This window comes from Athene noctua, chromosome 5 (assembly GCF_965140245.1).
Source record: "Athene noctua chromosome 5, bAthNoc1.hap1.1, whole genome shotgun sequence".
NCBI classification, from domain to species: Eukaryota; Metazoa; Chordata; class Aves; order Strigiformes; family Strigidae; genus Athene; species Athene noctua.
Genome location: NC_134041.1, coordinates 19,914,384 through 19,936,025, shown reverse-complemented (window position 1 = coordinate 19,936,025; position 21,642 = coordinate 19,914,384). Strand labels below are relative to the sequence as shown.

Here is a 21,642-nt window from a genome sequence, read left to right as displayed (position 1 = left end):
TCCAATTTTTCAAATTACTCCCTTAAGACAGCTTCTGTCTGTGAAGTTCCAGGCTGTCATTTGGCTCTGCTTTTGCATGCAAGGAAAGAAAACGATGCAGCCATTCAAAAATGGCTGAGTAACTTGAAGATAACATCTTTCGAGGGTTCTAACGTAAAAGACAAATTGCTTTCATAGTAACCTAGCTTGGTTTTATTTCTGTTTTAAGATGAAACCACTTTCATCTTATGCTTGAATGCACACAACAGAATGGGTTTCATCAGACATTTAAACAAACATACAGAAACCTGTAATGTACAAAGCTACTCTAAACTTCCAGGTGAAGTTTAAGGCATTAATAAAAATCTGACTGTATCCGGAGCACTAGCAAGAGCCTGGAACCACAACATATGAAAGGAAAACCCAACCAACCAACCTCCTCCCAAAAGAGCAGCACATCACTGATACATAAAACCAAGGAACCTCTTTCCATGCTCATGAAAGGGACTGGCACAAGCCAACTGGTATCTACACCTAATGAAGCAGCAAATACATTATAAATAGAAATAAGTGTTTTTAACAGCAGCTTTATAAGCAGAATTTTGGACTTGTACACTACTGATTTTCTTCTCAACAGATAAAAGTTGCAGTTTATTTTTTGTATAAAACCAAGGTAATATTTTTGCCCTACTATTTTTCACAGTGGGATTTCAGATGAACATTATCATGGACATCTTGTAGTATATATGACAATTTATATATAAGCTTTAATAATGGATTTTTAACTCCTATATTGATGATAGGCAATCTTAATGTTTTTTTTCATATTTCTAGACCACTTCAGAACACCAAGGATTAGGTGACACACCGTTATCTGTTGAGTGTGCAGAGCTGAATTCTATGGAAAAAATCACTAAATTAGGTTTTTCTCTCCAGTCCTAAGCCACAGCATATTTCTTCTTTATAGATTTCAGAAACATGAAGACCGAATTCCCTGTTCTGCTGAAGCATAGCAAGTAGTTTGTCAATACTAAATGCAATTTAATTGAAAAGCCTGTCAAGGAAGTGTCATGGCAGCACTCCATGCTGCTTTGTTTCTCACTAGTCATCTTCTGTAGTATATATAGTACAGAGCTAATGAAGTGGCAATACTTCCCGAATTTTCTTGTAGTACAAGTAAGTCACTTCCAAATGTAACCTTGTATTTGGGCTGTCCAGCCAGGTGTGTCTACTCCTCTGTGCCATATTTGGGCAAGAACCATCTCTGCAACATGCATACCAGCTAGGAGGCAGCTTACACTGCTAACTTTTCCCAGAACTACAAGGGTCAGAGGTAGGTTGTATTTTTGTGCGCATTTCCTGCTGGGGTTTTCTTGGTAAGAAAATAGTCATTATGCAGTGAAGCACACTTTGCACTTGGGATGGAAGAGGAAGACGACAAAGGTTCACAGTGATGCTGTGCTCATCTTGCAGCTTATTCTGGTCTCATGCTAGTCCTGTAGAAAGCACTAACACCTCCCAAACAGTCTTTGTCAAGAAAGCTTATTTTGTGCTGAGAAGGGATAGCTGTCTGGAGGTTTAGTAAACATTCAGAAATACTGGACCAAGTCTACTGAATATCCTCAAAAGATGCTGGATTGATCCCTAAAAAGGAGTTTGAATGTGTTCCTCCGTGGTTTCAGTTCTACCATTCCAAGAACTGATGTTTTTCCTCTACATTAAAGTGTTGAGGTATACATGCCAAGCATTTGGATAGCTGAGAACCCAGACTTGAACAAGTAACAAACTTCACAATGCTCTAAATATTAAAGTATTAGAATTAAGTATTAAACAACACATTCACAACATAGAAGTTCCTTTTTTTTCCTCTCCAGCTAAGTTGAATGACACAGATTTTTAGACTGCATCCTTGGTTGAGGAGCAACCTTTCAAAGGTAGCTCCTTTCCTTTCACAGGGAGCTCTACCCTTTAAGAATGCCACACAACACACTTGTTGCACAACTAATCTCAACTAAGAGAAGAAAAAATTAGTACTAATTAGCATTAAACAAGAGAAGACCCTTAAAATCAGTTCATTCAAGCATATCTTAGTTTCACTCTTACACTACTGAGTTTCAAGTAACCCAATAGCTTGTATGTCTCCCACACAACAAAGGAAAGAACACTAAAAATCACAAATACAATAAAGGTAGAGTGTGATTAGTCTATTTTTCTCAGAGTAGAAAGATTAAGGAGCACTCAAAAGAATTACTACATTAAATACTGACATTATGTTAACCTTATTCAGGCCTGCACCCTTCCAAAATCAATAAACTTGAAAGGAAAAGAAATGTCCTGTGGACAAAGGAGAGAGAAGAGAGCTCAGAATCAGTACAGACTTAAAACAGATTAACACACCTATAATCCAGCTGCTCTAAGTACATAACTTGTAGGCTTAACAAAAAAACATGAGCTCAGTACTTCAACTGGATGGCATAATCTGGCTGATTCCAGGGTGAATTTCACACATTATTACAGACTTTATAACCTGAACACAAGTTAGTTGGCTCATTAAGTAACTTGGATGTTGAATATGAATTCACTGTGTTGTTACAAAATTCCTAATCACATCATCAAGAAACATAAAAAGCCTAGATATTATTTTATCTTTAGATTTATTATTATTTCAGAGGCACTTAATGTCTTACATTTATATAGCGCCATTTCCCCCTCCAAAGCACTTTACAGTATTTACATACAGGAATGTTTCCCACCACTGCTGAAATGCAGCCATCTGACTATTACCAGTACCATCTTCAAAGCACCAACAGTTTGAGACTGAAAATATTCATCAGTACTTTGTCTTACTAAGATAGTTCAGAATTCCAATTTACAGACTTCCAACTTGTGCTATTAAAAAGACCCAACAGCTAAAACACAGTATCACAGTGCAATTCTGCAACAGAACTGAGACTTGGATCATTTTAATTAGATTTTTAACAATCTTTCATTAGACCAAGCCTATCTCAAAATACTTAAATGTAAGGCCTTTTAAGAATATAATTCTAAAACATTCTTTTTTATACTTTCTTTATAAGCCTCTCTTACAATCAAGCGCAGAATATTTTTCTTTCCTTCCAGCATATTTAGAAACACTAAGTCCTGGCCCTAAGGAGATGCCAGCATCCTCAGTTTCAATGAACTTCATGGTATCTAAAGGCAAAGATATTCCTCCTTGGTTACGGAGCTGGGATTTTAAATTTCTATTTTTAGTTTTTAAAATAAATTTGAGATGACACAAAATTCTGTTATTAACCAACTGACTTGTAAAGTACCTTGGGATCGGTGGCTAAGTTGCTATATAAGTGTGTTGTGTGTGGTTTTGCTTGTCAGTGTTAAAAATACATTAAAATATCCCAAGTTCACTACTCCACTGCAAAGTCTGTCCTAGTCACAAGGATAATAGCAACTTTCTCATTGTAGAGACTTTTTTTTCTTTGTCTCTCTAAAAGGCTATTAAAACATCACTTCCAAGAGTAGAAGTTGCATTTGTGCAAAAAACCCCCAAACCAAAAACAAACCCACAACAAACTATCCGGCATCCCTATTTTCACGGTTACAATTTAAAAAAAGACTACCACACCTCACAGAGTATGTTGCTAACTGCTACATTATGGCTGATGTGAGAATCTGAATGAACAGAAAAAAAATTAGTAAAATGAGATATCTATTTGTCTTCTAGTGCACCAAGCACAAAAATTTATTCTGGTACCTTATTCTTTTGAGTACGCCACACTTCTGAGAGGCTCTTTGATTTTCACTGATGCATTATACTATGAATCTACTGCGGTTGCTAGATTATTATACCAAGATACCCGTTTGCATTTGAGTACTATGAAAGAGTACTAGTACTGATAGGTATGGGCAAGAACTAGGATAAAAGGGAAAAATATTAACAGGCAGCAATTTCAATGTGAAAGATGAGTAATCAAATTGGGTAAAAATGAACAGACAGCAGTGCATCCAAGTACACATCCATTTTGTAAAAGGTTGGGTTTGTTTTTAATCTAAACCCTTGATAAAAGATGCACAAAGAACAGATTTACTGCATGTTTTATGCATGCCTTCATGTAGTGCATTCCTATAATTCTATCTTACATGGAACACTAAAAAACTAGTAGACCTTCACTGCACAACAGGTATTGTAAATTTTTGTTTTAAAGCCTAAGCAGCAATCCAGTTTGAGTTATACCTTCCTATGCCCTGATCAGAAAAATCACCTTGCTACATTCATGTTTGTCAAAGTCACACAGCAACCACAGTAATCATTTTGTATGGAAAAAACGGTTACAGTAAACTATTTTAAGAGTTTGGTTTCTTCAAGGGGATTTGGCAGCTGGAACAAGAAAACAAGCAGAGACTAGAGACCCTTAGCTGACAACAAGAATCACTGGTGAATACTCTTTATCAGAAATCATGATACCTCATGACCAGTAAGAGAATAAACGTGAAGACTGAAAGCGTCATTTTAGGCTTCACAGCCTAGAAGACCAAACAGTTAAGTACCATTATCACTTACTTTAAAACTCAGATTGGAAGGACAGCTAAAACCATGAGGAGATCCAATTTTTTGAAGAGGGAGAAAGGAAGAACTCAGAAAAAGCAACTGCTGTATTACAGGACTGAACACACAAAGGACCAATAACAGTTTTGCTATTTCACAGATTAACATTTTTGAGTCCATTCTAACCCCTACTGATTTCAAAAGTATAATGACTGGACTAACATTCTTTTCTGTGTTTCTACTTGTGGTAGTCATTCATTTCATCAGAACTGAAAACATGCACAAGATTGTTTGATACAAGGAACATCACTTGTCTTTTCCCTTTTTTTTTTTGGTCAGACCTTTCCTCCCTCAACCTCCTCTGAACTATTCATTACCATAGTACTTCTCTGACAGAAAAAGGGTGGCTGGAGTGGGGGGTGGATAAAGCTCTTGCTAAATTGAGAGAGAATGGATTGCTGAGCAGCAGAGAGAATTGCATGGACAGACAGATGTTAAAGAGAATCCAAAACCCAGCAAAGGACAAGCTTAATTTTTTTAGCAGAAGGAATCAGTTCTGTCTTTTAGGTTCAGTCCAACCATCAGCAAGGGTGTATTGGCTTCATCACAAGGCTTGGTCAAGGAAAAGGCTCTTCCATTTAACTGGGCACAGACTTGACGATGGGAAAATGTCCTGCACCATGTGACATAACTCAGAAATATGCATAGAACAGAGCAAAAATCCAAGACTGCTTCGCAGGAATAAGAGAGGTAGCAACCCTAATTTTAACAGGGTTTTTCACTGAAGGGAAAGAAGGTCTACAAAAGTCAAATCAGCTGATTTCAAATGGTTTGCATCCCAGGATGAATCAGGTTACACTGATTTAAGCCCAATTTAATTTAGGCAGGTTTTTAAACCACAAGAATAAGGACATTCTTAGTACATATCAATAATTAAACCAACATATACACAATTAGCAATATCCTACATAATAGTAAACGCTTAACAGCTTGTTTTGGGTTATCCTAGTTACTTTGTTTAAAAAACAAGCCGAGTAGTTTTAGTGTACAATGTCTGTCAATCTACACGCTTCCTGTAATCATCAGTCTCTTGTAGCAGTTCAGTTCATGACTTTAAGATCCAAATTCAACTGTGTCTTCAGTTATTTTCTTGAACTCATAGTTTCCTCTGCCGTCCATATGCAAGTAAAACTGAAACAAAAGAACATGTTATCAACCACCTAAAAGTTTCTAGGTCTATAAATGCCTAAATAAATTATTTTTTGAAGTAGTTTTAACGCAAAATCTTAAACTCAGCTAGCCAGAGGACAAGTCTCTCCCATCTCATGTTTCATTATATTCAATTGCCTCTAAAAAAATGTGACACCATAGTAGCTTTTTTTCATATCATCCATCAGTCTGCTAATGGTCACACCTAAACTTAACACTGCTGTCTCGGAGTTTGTGACAATATACTTAAGGTACACATTCATCCCTGTGTATTAATTCACATACATACAGTCTGTCTGCAAAAAAAGGTAATAACAAGAGTAAAGTCTTAGTTTGGAAGAAAAGACGACCATGTATTAGAGATTAACTTTTTAAAATGTGTAGACACATTAGGTATCTTGAAAGCAAAAACTCCATGTTGCTTAGTGGAATCTGGTTCAAAGGTTTTTTTGAGGCTAAGAAAGATGACTTAAGTATTTAGTGAGCCTTTCATATTTTTGAGCCTACTTTTACTAGTACATTTAAGGATTTTTGATCACTTTCCCCTTCATAAATAGCAGCATAAGAATATTTCAAATAGTGCAACTGGATTATGAAAATAAAACATTTTTTAAAAGACAGAACATGACCTATTAGGATGTAAAATGAGAACACCTTGTATTGTAAAGTCAATTTAATACAAAGTCAAACAACAAAACCCCCTACCACCTACAGATAACCTTAGCCAAAGCAAAGACTACATACATCATGATGTTTCCAGAGTGACTTTCTGTGGGAGACAGTGAAAAGAGTGATGCCAACCTACATAAAGAAAATACACACAAGAAAGCAGTTAATTTTTCTTATGAGTTAGGTGCTATTTATTTTTCAGCATGGTATCAGCTGAAGAGCTTAAATTTATAAACACAAGCTTCCAGATTCTATTATTAACAGTATACCTACATAGCCTTAACACAAGATCTTGCAGTTAAAAAGAAAAAAGAAGGGATTTATCTTTCTTAAAAGATTTCACCATTCCTTTGCTCCTAATGATTTGGCAAAATGTAGAATGAACCAGGCAAAGGAGTTAAGGTAGGAAGCAGGTAAATCAACAAACCTGGTGATTGGAAGTCTACTGTAACAATAAAAAATGCAAAACCACAAAAGCTATTAATGAATTATAAACTTAAAGGGACAACTTAAAGGTGAATAATCTTCCTTTGTTTTCTTGCAACTCCGTTAATTATGCATCCCTAACAGTAGCATCAATTAAAGGACAAAATGGTGATGATAAAACAGGGTAACATTTTTCTTTCTGCAAAGACAGCTTAACCAGGAATTCTGTTTTTCAGTAACATGCATTAGCCACTCAGCAACAGTAATTAAAACAAAAGTACAAATGAACATGCAAGTTAATAGAATAACAAGTATATGCAAAACAGACATAGAAGACTGTCAGGGTATGGATATTAATGTGGTAACATTAGTTAAAGAAATAATGTCCATTCTTCTCCAGAGTCCTCATCTAGTGTCAATTTACTACTACAGAAGGCTCCTTAAGTTCCCACTTCAAGTTTCAAGCACATATTTCAGTGGATGCACTGCTTTGCTCCATTACCATTCTGAGAACATTGCTACTCAATAATTAATGTCATTTCAAGATCATTCTTTCCCAGGCTAGGGGTGTGAAATCGAATCTTACTGATATTTCACATGGCACTATGTAGAATCTGAAATGGTGAGTATAAGAGGGAAAGGAAGAAGAAGAAAACTATTTAATATCATGTTCTTGGCTTTTCTATCTCAAAGTAGATGGAATTTTTAACTTCCAACCCTTCACTTCTGTTGCCCTGGCCACAAGAAACCTCTCTAACAAAAGAGTATAGAATTTTAGATTATTTGATCCTCATTTGACATTCTAGAAGTTTATATGGAAAAGTAAGGCTACTTAGCAGTTAGTAGCAGTTCTCTGATATACAGAGGCCACGTGGTCTTAGGACAATTTAGATGTACAAAACAATTACTGAATTCTAGTGTGTATAGAGGGTTCTTGCATGCCCTTCTAAGCTTTTTTTATAATTATTATTTTTAATCTGCACTAGATGTAAGGAAGAGTGCACCTTTTTAACATACAGAGATATAATTCTAAAAATAGAAGAACTTACCTTTCGGCAGTGGCTGTAAATGTAGCCTTCTACATCAACACTAACAGCACTGGTGCACTCATCCAGAATTGCAAACTGAGGTTTATGATAGAATAACCTTGCCATCTGAAATGCAAACCAAAAAGGTACTGTGGATACAGAACTACAACCAATAATGCAGTGTTAGAAGTTAACTAAGAATTAGTTTACTGTGATAAGGGAATTTCTTTTAAGTTGGCAACCACTGAAGCCTGAAAATCCGACAGCTATATATTATCTTCACTTTTTTTTTGAAAAACAAGTATTTTAGAACTTCTGTTTATAGAATCAAAGTGTAAGACACGGTAAAAGGTCAACATTTCCTATTAAATTTTAAGTACAATAAACACTGGTTTATGTTGTTTTCTCAGTATTCAGGTATTTCACATTTTGGGGATTTCTTCTAAGTATTAATATTTGGTAAACAAAGAACAAACAAGTATTTATGGTTTTGAGACATACTGCCATTCTCTGTTTTTCTCCCCCGCTGAGTACATCCATCCAGTCCTGAACACTGTCCCAGCCTCCTTCACGTTCCAAGATTTGACCCAACTGGACATTATCCAAGTACTCCTTCAGCACCTTTTATTGGAACAGGAAAGGCAAAGAGACCTTAAGTGAACTTAACAAAGAAACAACTGTAAAAGGTTATAAAGGGTTATACTATTACACAGGTGTACTATCAATCCTGATAAATATTAAAAACAAACTAAATGCAGTGGTTTTAATAGCAGTTTCAGTATTTTTAAATCTGAAGCATTACTCATCTTAGGCAAGACAAGGTGTTAATGAAATAATTATTATTACCTGGTCAGAAATCCCTTTCTTTCTCTGATCTTCTAAAGTATCTGGATATATAACTTGATCTCTGAGAGTTCCAAGAGTCATATATGGTCTCTGAGATACAGTTAGAAACAAAAAGGTATGTCAGATATTTCTAAGCACAGTCAAAGTAGGGAGAAAGAGAACAGTATTGTCAATTAAAGTACTTTGCCTCACCTGGGGAACATAAAACAACTTTCCTCTTACAGGTTTTGTTAAACGCCCACCAAACAAAGGCCACAGCTGCAACAAGAAAAAGATTTAAACTTGACCAAAAAAAGCCCAATTACAATAGTGCTTTGGATTCTCCCCTGTTTATTTTAAAAAGTTCCCTTACCTCACCAAGGACACGAAAAAGTGAGCTTTTCCCACACCCATTTGGCCCACAAATGAGAACATTTGCACCAGATCGAACCTAAAAATGCAAAGCCAACACATTAAAAGGGTGGTAAGAAAGCACTGTTGAAAGCTTCTACAAAGAATAAGACAAGCTGGTATCCTTACAGGCTTGTACACAGTACTTTCTGACATTACAATGAGTAATTTCCACCAAAATTTTTTTTCCCAATTACAGCTGGAAGAAAACACTTTTAACAAAAACCTTTTTTTGGAAAATAGCTTATTGCCTTTTTTTTACCTAATATGATTAATTTTGTTCAGATTTAAACACACCATGAGTACCTCCCTGATATTATTTGCATTTTTTTATAAATCAGATTACCTCTGAAATTATCATACTCACTTTAAAATTTTATATGAATGTAATTTTCTATGATATTAAAAAAAACTTACCTCAAAGTTAAGGTCTTGAATCAAAACATCTCCATTAGGTGTCACCAACGGAACATGATCAAACCTATTTGTATTGCAACATTAAAAAAAAAAAAAAAAAAGAGCAGTTGCCTAAAATCAGTTAATACTGCAAGCTTACTCAGAGATTTAAGGAATATGGCAAGACTTCAGCAGTACTTCATTCAGTACACCAGCCCACTTTCCAACTATTAACAGCTAAGGAAATTCTTGAACCAAAAGTGGGACCTCAGCATTTAACAAACATCTACAGATCTATTTTGTTTTCCTTATTTGTTTTCTGAATCCTTCTAAGCCTTTGGTCTCCAAAACATATTGTGGATATAAACCCACATTTAAGGACACACTTCATTTTAAACCTGCTTGTAGAAGTGTGTTCCATTAGTTCTAGGATACACAATGGATGACTTCTCTGCTCACCTTCCTCCTGCCTTTTTTTTTTGGGGGGTGGGGGCTGTTTTTAATAAAGTAACAAAAATAGCTCTATCATCTCCTTTCTCCTTGCCCTCTTCCTCACCCACTTCCCCTCTATTCCACTATCTGCTTTCCACATTGACCAGATTGAGGCTATTTAATCTCTTAATTGGCCTTACTTTATGCTTTTAAGTAGTACTACTATGTCAATACTATGCTCCTCAGACTGTAAAGAACTGAAGAGCTGATGGCTACTTGAGTACATCAATGAACTGTCCAAGCATACAGAAATACAAGCAAGTATTTTGAAACTGAATAGAGACTTGCCCCTGATCTTTACAGTTGAATTGCATCATGGGATAAAATCTGTAACCAACATATTTCTAAGAAGAAATTTGATAAAGTGTTAACAAAATGGTCTGGAAAGTCATATGCCAAAGGACAGCAGGAAGTGTTACCAAAAAGGCTAAGTCCAGACAGCATATTATGTCTTTTGTTAACATGTGAGGACAAGGATGGACTTTACAAAGTAGAAATGCTGAGTGAGAGTGAGGTGGAATTATTTGTAAATAAAGTACAGTACAACAGGAATGGCATATTGTAATAATGTGTATTAAACCCCCTATTAATAGTAGTAGAGGGAAGGACTTAAAAGACAGACTACATTAAAAATATTGAAGTTGTGGAAACTCTGTAAACATACTTGATAAGGTTATCGGTGTTGATTATTTCTCCAGATCCAGGTATCAAAGGCAAAGCTTGCTTTTTATCTACATCTTAAATTAAGAAAAAAGTGTTAGAGACTGGAACACTACACAGAGATGCACACATATTGCATATTACGTCACATCTACCTTTTTCTTGGGATATCATAGTACGCTGGTATTTGCCACTATTCAAGTCCTTCAGAACCTGCATTAATTCTGTAATTCGAGCTGTGAAGCTGAAAAACAAAACAAAACAACCCCTATAAGTAATTAATCTTTAGAAGTTTTAGAAATCCATAGCTCTAATGAGTACTCTATTAAACTGTCAAAATGAAAAAATTATTCAACACAAACAGGAACAGAATGTTTACATTTTAAAGTTGCACTGAAGTAGTCCAATATTCACAATGTTTACAAGAACCTTTTCCTGCAATGGACAAATATTTGACAACACTTCTTCTTAAGATATAAATAAAAATAGTTGGTAAATAATCAATACATAACTGATTTATGAGCATTTGACAATGTCTTTTCAATTAAACATTTGAATTGTATGATGCTACTATTCAGATACAAATAATAACAGATACAAATAATGGACATAATTAGCACATCCTCAGATATGTTTTCAGCATAAAATGTTTTCAATTTCTAGATTTTTAGGGTGCTGCAGTGAACAAAGCACATAAGATCATTTTAATTCTACAGTCAGTTTTGTAAAACGAGATGAGAAACAGGAAGAACATAATTTTAAGTAAGATTACTTTACACAACTACTATTAAGCTTACCCAGCCAATCTTGTCATTTCACGGCCTGCTAGGACTATTCTGCCCAAAGCTTGAGACATTCTCAGTAACATTCTTCCACTTTGGTAGTAATCCTAGAGTAGAAGAAAGTTTCTTTATGTGGACTAATAAAACTTAAAAGTCAGGAAATTCTTTTAATTCTGTTATAGTTACCTCCAAAAGTTCTGCATGAGTACTATTCTGGTGACGAGGATCAGCCAGGTTCAAAAATGGACGACTAACAACCAGGTAACCAACCACAGTGGCAAGGTCTGCAGTTTAAAAGTAAATATTAAGCTACACATTAATTGAAGCAATAAGAAAATAAAAAGAGCATTCTCATGTAGAAAGTTTAGCACTTTGTTATTTATAGCAATCCATTAGCATTGGACAAACACTTACATTTGGCAATGATAGTATCAATGAAACCCATAGAGAACCGGAACAGGATGAAATTATGCAAATGTTCCACCTGGTAAGTTAAAGAAGAAAAAAGGTCGAACTGTATCAGTAACTGTTTTACTGTCTTATTATTTTACAAACATTTGATCTGAAACATGTTATTCAGTATGTCACTGATACCTCAACACGCCTGTAGCTCTGACAAGCACTGCATATGTGTCCCTGCTGGCAAAGACCTGCGCTCTAGATCAAACCACCTACACTTGAAAACTAAGCAGTCCGAGAACAGTAATTGCAGTGGATGAAAATGAGGTAAGTGGCAAGAGAAAGGCTGTTCTGTCAAGAAACTTGTGTACTGCTTATAGTCTCCTATTTTATTTTTAAATCTAATGACTGTAGCAGCATAAACACCAAGCCGCTACGACTCAATCTATATATTAATATATGTCAAGAATCACCATGATAAAATTAATTGAAGTTTTGCTTAAAATATTTTAAAAGATAAAAGAAGTCTTACCAGTTTACGGAAGGTTTTGTGAATAGTCTGTTTTTCTCTCAAGTTTCCATTATAAAAAGCAATTTCTTCACTAAAAAAAAAAGCCACAAACCCACAAAGAATGGAACTTCATTTTGTTAAAGACAGTCTTTGAAAAAGTCAGCCATAAAACACGGGAATATAACTCTTTCAGGTACCTTATGAAATTAGTTTGTACTTTTTCACAACAGTAGAACATAAGCTTATTATACTCCAGTTTGTCTTTCAAATGAGGAATACAATGCACATAAGGATTATTTAATAATCTGCATAAAAATGCAGGAACTTTGCTCAGAACTGATAGCATCAGACTTTCTGAATATATTTTAACATACAGATTCCATTTACACCACAGTACTACATTGTCACTTATATCTTGCTATCCAAGTAAATCAATACCTGTTTGTAATAAGCCGTGAGTTGACGTATCTGTACTCCCCTTCATACTTCTGTTCTATAATAGTCATCTTGCCAATTGGTCGCCTTAAACGTGTAAGGAAAAAACCTGAAATAATCAAGTATGCCATCATGCTAGCTGGACCCTGTGAATAGCAAAAAAGAATAAAAGCTTACCATCTAGATGGTCTCAAATTGCAACATCTGTATCCAAAAAACACAGCATGAATCCCTTGATTCTCACCTCCCATGTGACTGTTACCAATTCAATCACTCTTGCAATTCCCATCACGTTCCTTTCTTTTGTGTTGTAGATACCATTTTACTAATTTTGCTAACTCCTGTCCTCATATATCCTTCCCATCCCAGCCTTGTACTCAGGTTTTTATCATCACCCAGTGTGATCTCCGTGTCCTACTGTCCTAGCTTATTTCATTAATAATTTCCTGGTTGTTCCTCATTTCCCCTTCTTCATTTTTACCTACTTCTTTTTCTCTTATATTTGCTACATTGTCACAGCAGTCAATATTTCAAATCCTGTTCCCTTCTTTGATCCATACATCTCAGACACATTTCCTGCCTCTCTAAAGAAGTCCTGGTAGGGATCTCTTATTCTTCTGGATCCTAAGCTTCAATAGATGAAGCATGCTTAAATACGACTAAAGTGTGGCGTATAAAACCAAAGGCGTAAACTGAATTTGGCATACACTGCCTGCAATAACTAAGTATTACAGAGAACAATGCAAAGACATCCGAGACTGGAAAAATTACCTAGGTTCAGCTAAGCCTTACTGCAGTCTGTTTCAACAAAATCTACATCATGTGTCCCAGAGTTACTTCTTGTCAAACCCTGAATATTTTTGATAATGCATCATTTTACTAAGCTGAAATTATTCAGCTTACTGGGGCATGTGTGGAAGTATCATGGTCTTATAGCTGCATGCACAGAATGGCTCTCCTTTATAGAGGCTACAGGAAACAGAAAAATTCCTTTCTCCCTTAAATGGAAGTCAGGCAAGATACAAGCAGCCAGAAGCATACTGTACTAAATGGGATTCCCAAGTAACTCTCTAGAAGAAAATAAAGACTTCCTTGTTTCCTCAAACTGTTGTTGATTGAATGCTTGCAAATTCTGGGTTTTATTTTGCTTGCCTCAAGATAGAGAGCCTAAAGCATACAAAACATTAAGTGTAAAAGCATATTTTCAGTATACCCCTTCAAACAACAAATGAATCTATAATTAACATCTAGAGTTTTTCCTCAGACTCCAAACAGGTACAAGGCTATAACCAAAGAAGAGAACACTTACTTATAATGCTAAAACACCCACTCAATTTACCTGAGCTCCTATTGCACTTGTTAGCTTGAAGATATACAAAACTATATCCAAGAAGGGCTGCAAAAGAAGTATAGAAAAAAAACATTAAAATACCAACAAAAAACAAATATAAAATGGTCCAGAACTATAAACCACCCCAAGAACAGTCATTGCTCTGCACAATAGTGGCTAACCTATTATATAAACTAAATGCTAAAATCATGTTCCATATACACTCTCCCCCAAAGCTAGAGCAGCTGAACTACAGGTTTTGTAGTCAGAAGTTTTTGAACAGATCATCTTGTGTTTTGCTTTATACTTCTCCTTGTATGAACAACATAGCATGAAAAAAAAAGTATTCTACAGTAAGAATAATGAAGTAGAAACTTCATTATCTGAACCCCCTAAAATTTACACCAGAAACAAAGGGAAATGCTTATTCAACCACACCTCCCTACCCAAAATAATATTCGCACATAACTAAGAGCTAGCTAGTCGTTTGGGTTTTTTTTAAAACCTAACTAGCTGAGAAATTGTACTCATCACTGTTCAACTGCAAAAGAACGTGCTACGTTCTTTAAAAGAAAATTTAATACAAATTATAATAACCTGCAACAGTGCTTTAGCAGAGGTCATGGAAACCACACAGTGTGAAGCGATACAATATCGTCAATAGGTTTTTTAGTGCCATACTCCAAGAAATACAAGCAGTTGTTATGAGCTCTGACATCACATCCTAAATGTCCACAGCTATTACTCCCTGAAAACACTTACCTTGCTAAGGTTCGAGTATAGGTCCACTACACTGTTACAGAATTTTTCCACATCCTGTGTAAGGAGTTGATCTGGATTAGCTATTCTGTTGTCCAAATTTCCCATTTTGTAGTATGTATAAGCTCTGAAACAAAACAACAACTAAGTGGCAGGGAAAAATTCATTACCTGGGATCTTAAAGAATTGGAACACCCCTGCTTCATACAACTGAGATGGAAAGTAGTGCAAATATTAACTGTATGGAGCCAACACAGTTTGTGCTGACATTAAATCCTGCAGAACTGTTTAGGCTCCAGAATGTCATATAGTTGAAGCTCAGGTCGATGCTCCTCTACACTGCTGTTTCATTTAGCATTAGATAGCCTCACAAACTCCGCATCAGCACACCTGACAACCAAAATCTAGTGCAGAAGGGCATAAACAGCTACTCAAGTTCATGCATCCAATTCAGTCTGCAGCATTATTAGCACTATATGAAAGCAAGTGAAGTACTCTGGAAGCTGATCCAGTATTGGAAGCAGTACAGTGGGGTTTTTTTTGCTCCAATTGAGCCAACTTTCCTGTCTTTGTATCTGTGCCATATACAACCTGGATAAGCCACTCATTCTTAACTGCAAGTTAATAGCAACCAAAAGCCTTTCTAAACAGTACACCTAACCTGTTAAGCACCTTGCTACCTTCTTACTATGTACTTAAAATGATTTGGTTTGATTTTAATCAATTTAGTTTTTACAACCTTTAGACATTAACAAGGTGTTACTTACTTAAGATATTCCTCATAGAGGTATCTGGTAAGTCTTACTCGGAAACAAAGTTTCAATTCATTTAGACCATACTTCAGGAAGTTATTCACCAAAGAGATCTAAAATAAGAGACAGTATTTCAATATTTACCTAACAAGATTTAATACACTTAGATCAGTTTGCAGCATAAGTTGTGCAAACACTTTAGAACAGGTGAATTCTCCCCTTGAAGTCAGTAATACTACTAATACACCTAAGACCAACCATATAGCATCTGCAGGACCAATGTCTACATTTTTCAAAACTTCAGTTCCCAGCGGATCCCACCATATCAAAAGATTTAATATAAAACTACACTCATGTAGCATATCTTCAGCTCTTCTGATTAGCTCTAGAAGAGAGCCACAATTTGACAACCACTACCTTATGATCAATTCGTTTCTAAATCTATTGCAAACCAAGTACATTAGCTATTAGGTAGTAAGAATTATTTCTATCTGGTGAAGGTCAGAGATGTTGACAAGGTAAAGGAAAGTTAAAGGGTGTTAAAAAAATAACAAATCTCAGAAGAAGCTGTAAGAAATACAAAAATTAATGACTAAAAAGGAATCTTCATCTTCAATGGTATCAAAAGAATCCCAAACTTACAATGTTAAAACATCACCCAGTCCATAAGATGTTATTATGCAGTACTACAGATGGCATATTAAGCTATCAGTCAAAATTCTCATCAACAAAACCAACCTGAAAACCTAAACATATCTGCCAGAAAAACGGTGACAATCAATAAGGAAACATGCTGATAATGCACACACTGGAGCCAGAAAATTACATGCACCTTAATACAGACCTGCACGTAGAACAACTCATTTGCATGAGTTTTATGACACTCATTTGAGATCTTTTCCTCAAATTCTTAGTTTACATTTAAAATATGTTCTACTAAAAATGCCAGTACAAGAAAAGCACTTACAGCAGGCATTGCAGCGATGAAGTTGAACAAGTATCTCTTGAAGTCTTTTCTGCTGCGGCCAATGATAGCACTGTAAATGACCACCAGCTAAGAGTCAGTTACAAGAGAAACAAGAAAATACAAACTAGCATGTCTTAAGTGGATAAATTCTCAGTGGACCACAGAGGGGAAAAAAAAAAATCATTGAGGAAATCTGTAGTATCAGCTGTAGGATCAAGTATGACAGACTTCTTTAAGTTAAGTGGTAAGTGACAAACTAAGCCATTATCTCCCTTCTGTTCCCACAGTAACTGCATGCATGGTCACAGAATACCAGTTCCTTTCCTTCTTTGCTTTCCTAGATTCTCACAAGAGAGAAACAAAGCAGTCCATTCTACAAAGCACTGAAAGTCTCTCATGAAATACATACAGTATCATTCTGAATTTACACTTCAAGACAAATTCTGACTTCCGTCAATTAGCAACAAGAGCAACAATAATAATCAGATGTCTAGAATACGCTTTCTAAAACAGTTAAGACTGCAAGCATTGTGTTTACTAATCTAAAGAGCAAACAGCTCAGTAGGAAGAAGTAACAGTCCTAATATCCAAGCAACATGTCTGAGTCTATGACACAGAAACACTATGACACTATTCTGAAGTGCCCTCTTGGACATTCAGATCAACATAAGATTTAGTCTTCAGTGTACAAAACATAACCAAAAGAACTCATAATACGTAAGTTCTGGTTAAAAAAACCAAAATTGTGTCCAACAGCAGGAAAAGCCCAGTTGATTTAAATTTAAATTTTTTCTTTTAAAAAAATCTAAGGATTCTCCCCCACCAAACTGCAATTAAATCAGTTTTATATAAATAAGAAAGCTATAAAATGTCTGAATGTGTTCTGACAACCTTCTCTGTTAAACATGAGAAAGAATATTTAAAAATAACAAGTTTATAGATACCTTTCAATGACTGTTCCATTTTGAATCATCCAAATATCACAATATGTGCGGACTACCAGCATCACAGCAATAAGCAGCAAATAACCTGTCTAGTACAAAAATAGAAGTGTAACAGTTAAACAATGGATAAAATTCACCACTTTTTTCTAGTAAGTGGTCCAACCATATCTAGCAGAAAATTATTACTCTGCTGCCCCCAGTTAATATAACATTTGCTTACTTTGCAGGAAACACATTAGCATACAATATTTTTAATAAAATACTGATTACATTTTTATGGAGAAAGTTCATCTTTTAAAAAGCTGTATTTGGTTGATAGGTATCCTGGACACATCCTATAAGATGAAGGACTGCAGGGATAAAGAATTTACTGCTATTCTGAGACACCTTTCTGCTATAAGCGTAGGGTCATATAGGTTGTAAGGGACCTCTGAAGGTCACCTACTCCAAGTCCCCACTCAAAACGGGGCCACTAGTAACCAGTCACACCTTGTGTCATTGATCATAAACCTTTAAGCCCGACGGTCAAACCAGTTTTCCATTCACTGTCCACTCATCCAGCCAATTCAGTTTGGCTATCAGTGTCCTAGGGGAGACCTTAAGTCTCAAGGTCTCACTCAAAATCAAAGTATTCAACATCCTATGTTCTCCCCTTATCCACACAGCCAGTCATCTCATCACTGAAATCAACCAGGTCAGTAAGGCATGATCTGCCATTCATAAACCCAGGCTGGCTGTTTGCAATGACTTTTTTGTCCTTCACGTGGCCCAAGTTAGCTTCCACGAGGATTTACTCACAACCCTACTAGGAATCTGGTTAGGCTGAGAGCCTGTAACTCCCAATATACTTGTTTTCAAAGATGGGAGTGATGCTTGGTTTTGGGGGGGTTATCAGTAACCTCTTCTGATGGCCATGATCTTTTGAAGATGATGGAGGCCAGCTCTGTCAAGACTCTCAGAGGCACTCTCGTCCATGCTTCTACCTTGTACCTCCTTTTTGAGAATGAGTTGTCAGAGGTCCCTGTTCATCCAGGCTAGCTGGCTGCCATGTTTGCTCTACATTCTGTATATTGGAATTCATTGGTTTTGTGCCTGAGCTGTGTTGAAGTCCTAATATATTACAGTTCATCACTTAAGTTCTGAGTCAGCTAATGCTCTTTTAAAAAAATTTGTGTCCTAGAAAGCATGAGAAAGACGCTGAGGCAAACAATTTTATCTTGCTAAACTCTAGCCTGAATAGCTTTCCTGAAATGATGCTAACAGACCTTTTGACAAATTCACTTTCTAATAAGGGCTGGCCTAAATATGTGACAAAAACAAAATTATGGATGAACAGCATGCTATTTAAAGACAGGAAGCACTTGCACAGAACAGCACACTACCTTGCATCAAATCAAGCAAAAACTGGACGCCCTAAAAAGATATGCTACAGACAGTAGGTATTAGCTCACAGTGAATTGAAACTGAAACCAGAATGCAACTTTTTAGTGATCTAACAACTGAACATACATGTAGATTTTTATATTAATATCTTGCTATTTTAAAACATGTAGTACAATTTTGTCCTATTCAAGTAAAGTATATGCTTTTGTTTAAATTCTGATATAATCACGAAAGAAAACTTGACTCTAAAAATGCTCATTTCTATTTGTGACTGAAGGCAGTTCTTACCTCTTTACAAAGTGTTCTAGGTACCATTATTTTTAGGATTCGACATATTCTTGCAATAAACACTCTGTCCACCATTGCTCGCTCCTTCTTTCCCTCTTTCTGCTGCATATAGAACAAGTAAAACAAGAAAAGTGAGATTTTCTCAGTAATTATTATTTAAATGTTCATGTGATATTTTTCCTATACAAGTTATTTACAACTACCTTCCTTCTGCAGCATTTGCAGTATTTCACTCCAATTTAAGACTTGCTCACACAAGTTAAATGAAACGTAAGAACTGGGAGCATATGCCCTCACAACTAACAGAAATCTTAACTAAGAGAATGAAGCTATCAAAAAAAATTACAATAGGAAGTAGCTGCCATGATACAAAATAGTATTTATTTCAAATGTGTTAAAAGTGATATACAAACAACACAGATCACAGCCTTAAAACATCCAATTACAAGTTATAATGCAATATGCCATCTCTTAACATGGCCTGTCCCTAGAATACAAGATCAGCCAGTACTTTTAAAGATGTCTTCCATCATTCGTCTAGACCATCAATGGTTTAAACTTGACTGCACAGCCCAAACTTGTTTCAAGTGGAACCAAAATTTATTATTATTCCTTTACTTCTAAAAAACAGTGCAACACACTTCTAGTGAGCTAAATCTATCAGATTTTAAAACCCTCCTATACTCAAACACTTTATATTTGGGTCAGTGACATTGTTTACTCCTTATAACCCTATCTTCTGTCCTGACTAACCTGAATACTTTTTAACAAGCTAATGGTCCAGGTATCTTTTCTTTCTTTCCTTTCACAGTTTGACATAAGGATTCAGGCCTGAAAACAGACTAAAAGTGCATACACGCATACTTAAAACAAGTCCTAATCCTGCTATCTTTGCTACCCAAGACTCATGTGAAGCATAGGTTTTCAATATCTATAGTAATACTACAATATACTTAGGAAACCTGAAAGAAAAAACTAGGGAGACAGGATAGGGAAGACAAAGAAAGTAGTTAGTCTATGATTCACCATTAATCAACTCAGACAATCATATCAAGCACTCTATTTTTTTTATTTCCAAGGATGATTAAACCACAGAAACTTGCACGAGAAGCCCAACTTAATCTCCTCACTTACTGTTTACATATGCAACATGATGGGCAACAAGTGCAAGCTTGCAATTTGCAAACACAAATTTACTCCAAACACTCTGTGAATGAGCCTACACCCATTTTTCACAGGACGCAGTCAACTATAGTCCTGCCCTTTTCAAAAACCTATGTCAGTGCAAATTACAGTTAAAAATTCTAGCCAGACAGGATGCTGTATTTTAGTTTAAAATTATTACCCCAAAATCCAAGCAATCCCAAGAGCTAAAGACTACTCTACAGGCCTGATGAAGCATGACTCTACACATTATTGCTTTTATATAACAGAAATGACAAGCATGTCTGATGTATGAAATTTCTAGAAGTATCTGACTAAACATATTTGATGCCTGAGCTGAACCTATTCTTCCTCTCTATTCATCTCTTCCCCATTTCTACTGTGTTGCACTTATGTTAATTCTAGAATCTTCTTTACCAGTTTTTTTCCTTAATTCCTCATTCAGTATAATTATACCCAACATGGCTAAAAGAAAGCTAGTTACAATCTTTACACATAGGTATAATTACGGAGAATACAAGTGTTTATGACATACAGTGCAGTCAAGGCCTGGCTAGAAGCTAACATGATGCTTGCATACACCTTTATCCAATGCAAGCCTTAACTTTTCATTATCGATTCATACCATCATATTACCCAATATTTCTAATCATGGGCTCTGTCCTTTGGGATAACTGTCATATTTTATTGAAAATTAAGCAAAAACTTGGACTTAAAGGGCTATAACATACTATTTTCAAATAAATTAACTGACAAAAATACAAAAGACCAGGGAAATTACAAACCTCCTACAAGAAGTCTGAAGTGCTTTTTAGAAATTGCCAGACTCTGCACCTTCTTCCATACTTTTTTTCTTTTAAATAAGAAGCAAATACAAGTCATATCAAATCTACAGGCAACTGTTTGTTGTTACACATACAGCCAAACTTACACCACTAGTCCTTAAACATTCATAAAGGACAAAGAGATGAAAAAGCACATGGCACTCATCAAGCACATATTATGCAGTCAAACTTCAGCCACATCTGATTAACCTGATTCTTCCATTTGTTTCACCAATGCAAGTCTGAAAGTATCAAATGACATTTGCACCATAGCCATCATTCTGTCCAAAATAAAACTACAATTATGAGACTTAAAGTTAAAAAAATTCCCACTATTTAAAATTATTAAAAAGATTACATGAAGAAAGAATTACCTCATTGTTCTGCAATGCTTGTTTTCCACTTCTTTTACTGTAGAGGAAAAAATATAGTATTTTGCTTGTTATTAACACACATTTATTTGTCT

The 21,642-nt window shown here is 35.6% G+C and overlaps 1 protein-coding gene across 3 annotated transcripts in view; it reads right to left on the bottom strand.

Annotated features, from left to right (window-relative positions):
- Window positions 1-2,616: 2,616 nt before the first annotated feature.
- Window positions 2,617-21,642, bottom strand: part of ABCD3 (ATP binding cassette subfamily D member 3) — a 32,665-nt gene continuing 13,639 nt past the window's right edge. Inside the window, exons 2-23 of one of the 3 annotated variants that reach the window (XM_074906601.1) lie at window positions 21,551-21,587; window positions 19,189-19,290; window positions 17,518-17,606; window positions 16,574-16,643; window positions 15,622-15,719; window positions 14,858-14,981; window positions 14,105-14,161; window positions 12,769-12,911; window positions 12,352-12,421; window positions 11,835-11,904; window positions 11,607-11,704; window positions 11,436-11,527; window positions 10,794-10,882; window positions 10,643-10,715; window positions 9,508-9,571; window positions 9,053-9,130; window positions 8,893-8,958; window positions 8,701-8,790; window positions 8,356-8,475; window positions 7,876-7,980; window positions 6,476-6,532; window positions 2,617-5,713 (exon numbers count right to left, since the gene is read on the bottom strand). In XM_074906601.1, coding sequence (XP_074762702.1) covers window positions 5,636-5,713; window positions 6,476-6,532; window positions 7,876-7,980; window positions 8,356-8,475; window positions 8,701-8,790; window positions 8,893-8,958; window positions 9,053-9,130; window positions 9,508-9,571; window positions 10,643-10,715; window positions 10,794-10,882; window positions 11,436-11,527; window positions 11,607-11,704; window positions 11,835-11,904; window positions 12,352-12,421; window positions 12,769-12,911; window positions 14,105-14,161; window positions 14,858-14,981; window positions 15,622-15,719; window positions 16,574-16,643; window positions 17,518-17,606; window positions 19,189-19,290; window positions 21,551-21,587 — 1,870 coding nt within the window. In that variant the 3' untranslated portion in view covers window positions 2,617-5,635. Of the gene's footprint in view, window positions 5,714-6,475; window positions 6,533-7,875; window positions 7,981-8,355; window positions 8,476-8,700; window positions 8,791-8,892; window positions 8,959-9,052; window positions 9,131-9,507; window positions 9,572-10,642; window positions 10,716-10,793; window positions 10,883-11,435; window positions 11,528-11,606; window positions 11,705-11,834; window positions 11,905-12,351; window positions 12,422-12,768; window positions 12,912-14,104; window positions 14,162-14,857; window positions 14,982-15,621; window positions 15,720-16,573; window positions 16,644-17,517; window positions 17,607-19,188; window positions 19,291-21,137; window positions 21,157-21,550; window positions 21,588-21,642 lie in introns of those variants that run through there. The other 2 variants (XM_074906602.1, XM_074906603.1) reach the window with 2 other exon arrangements.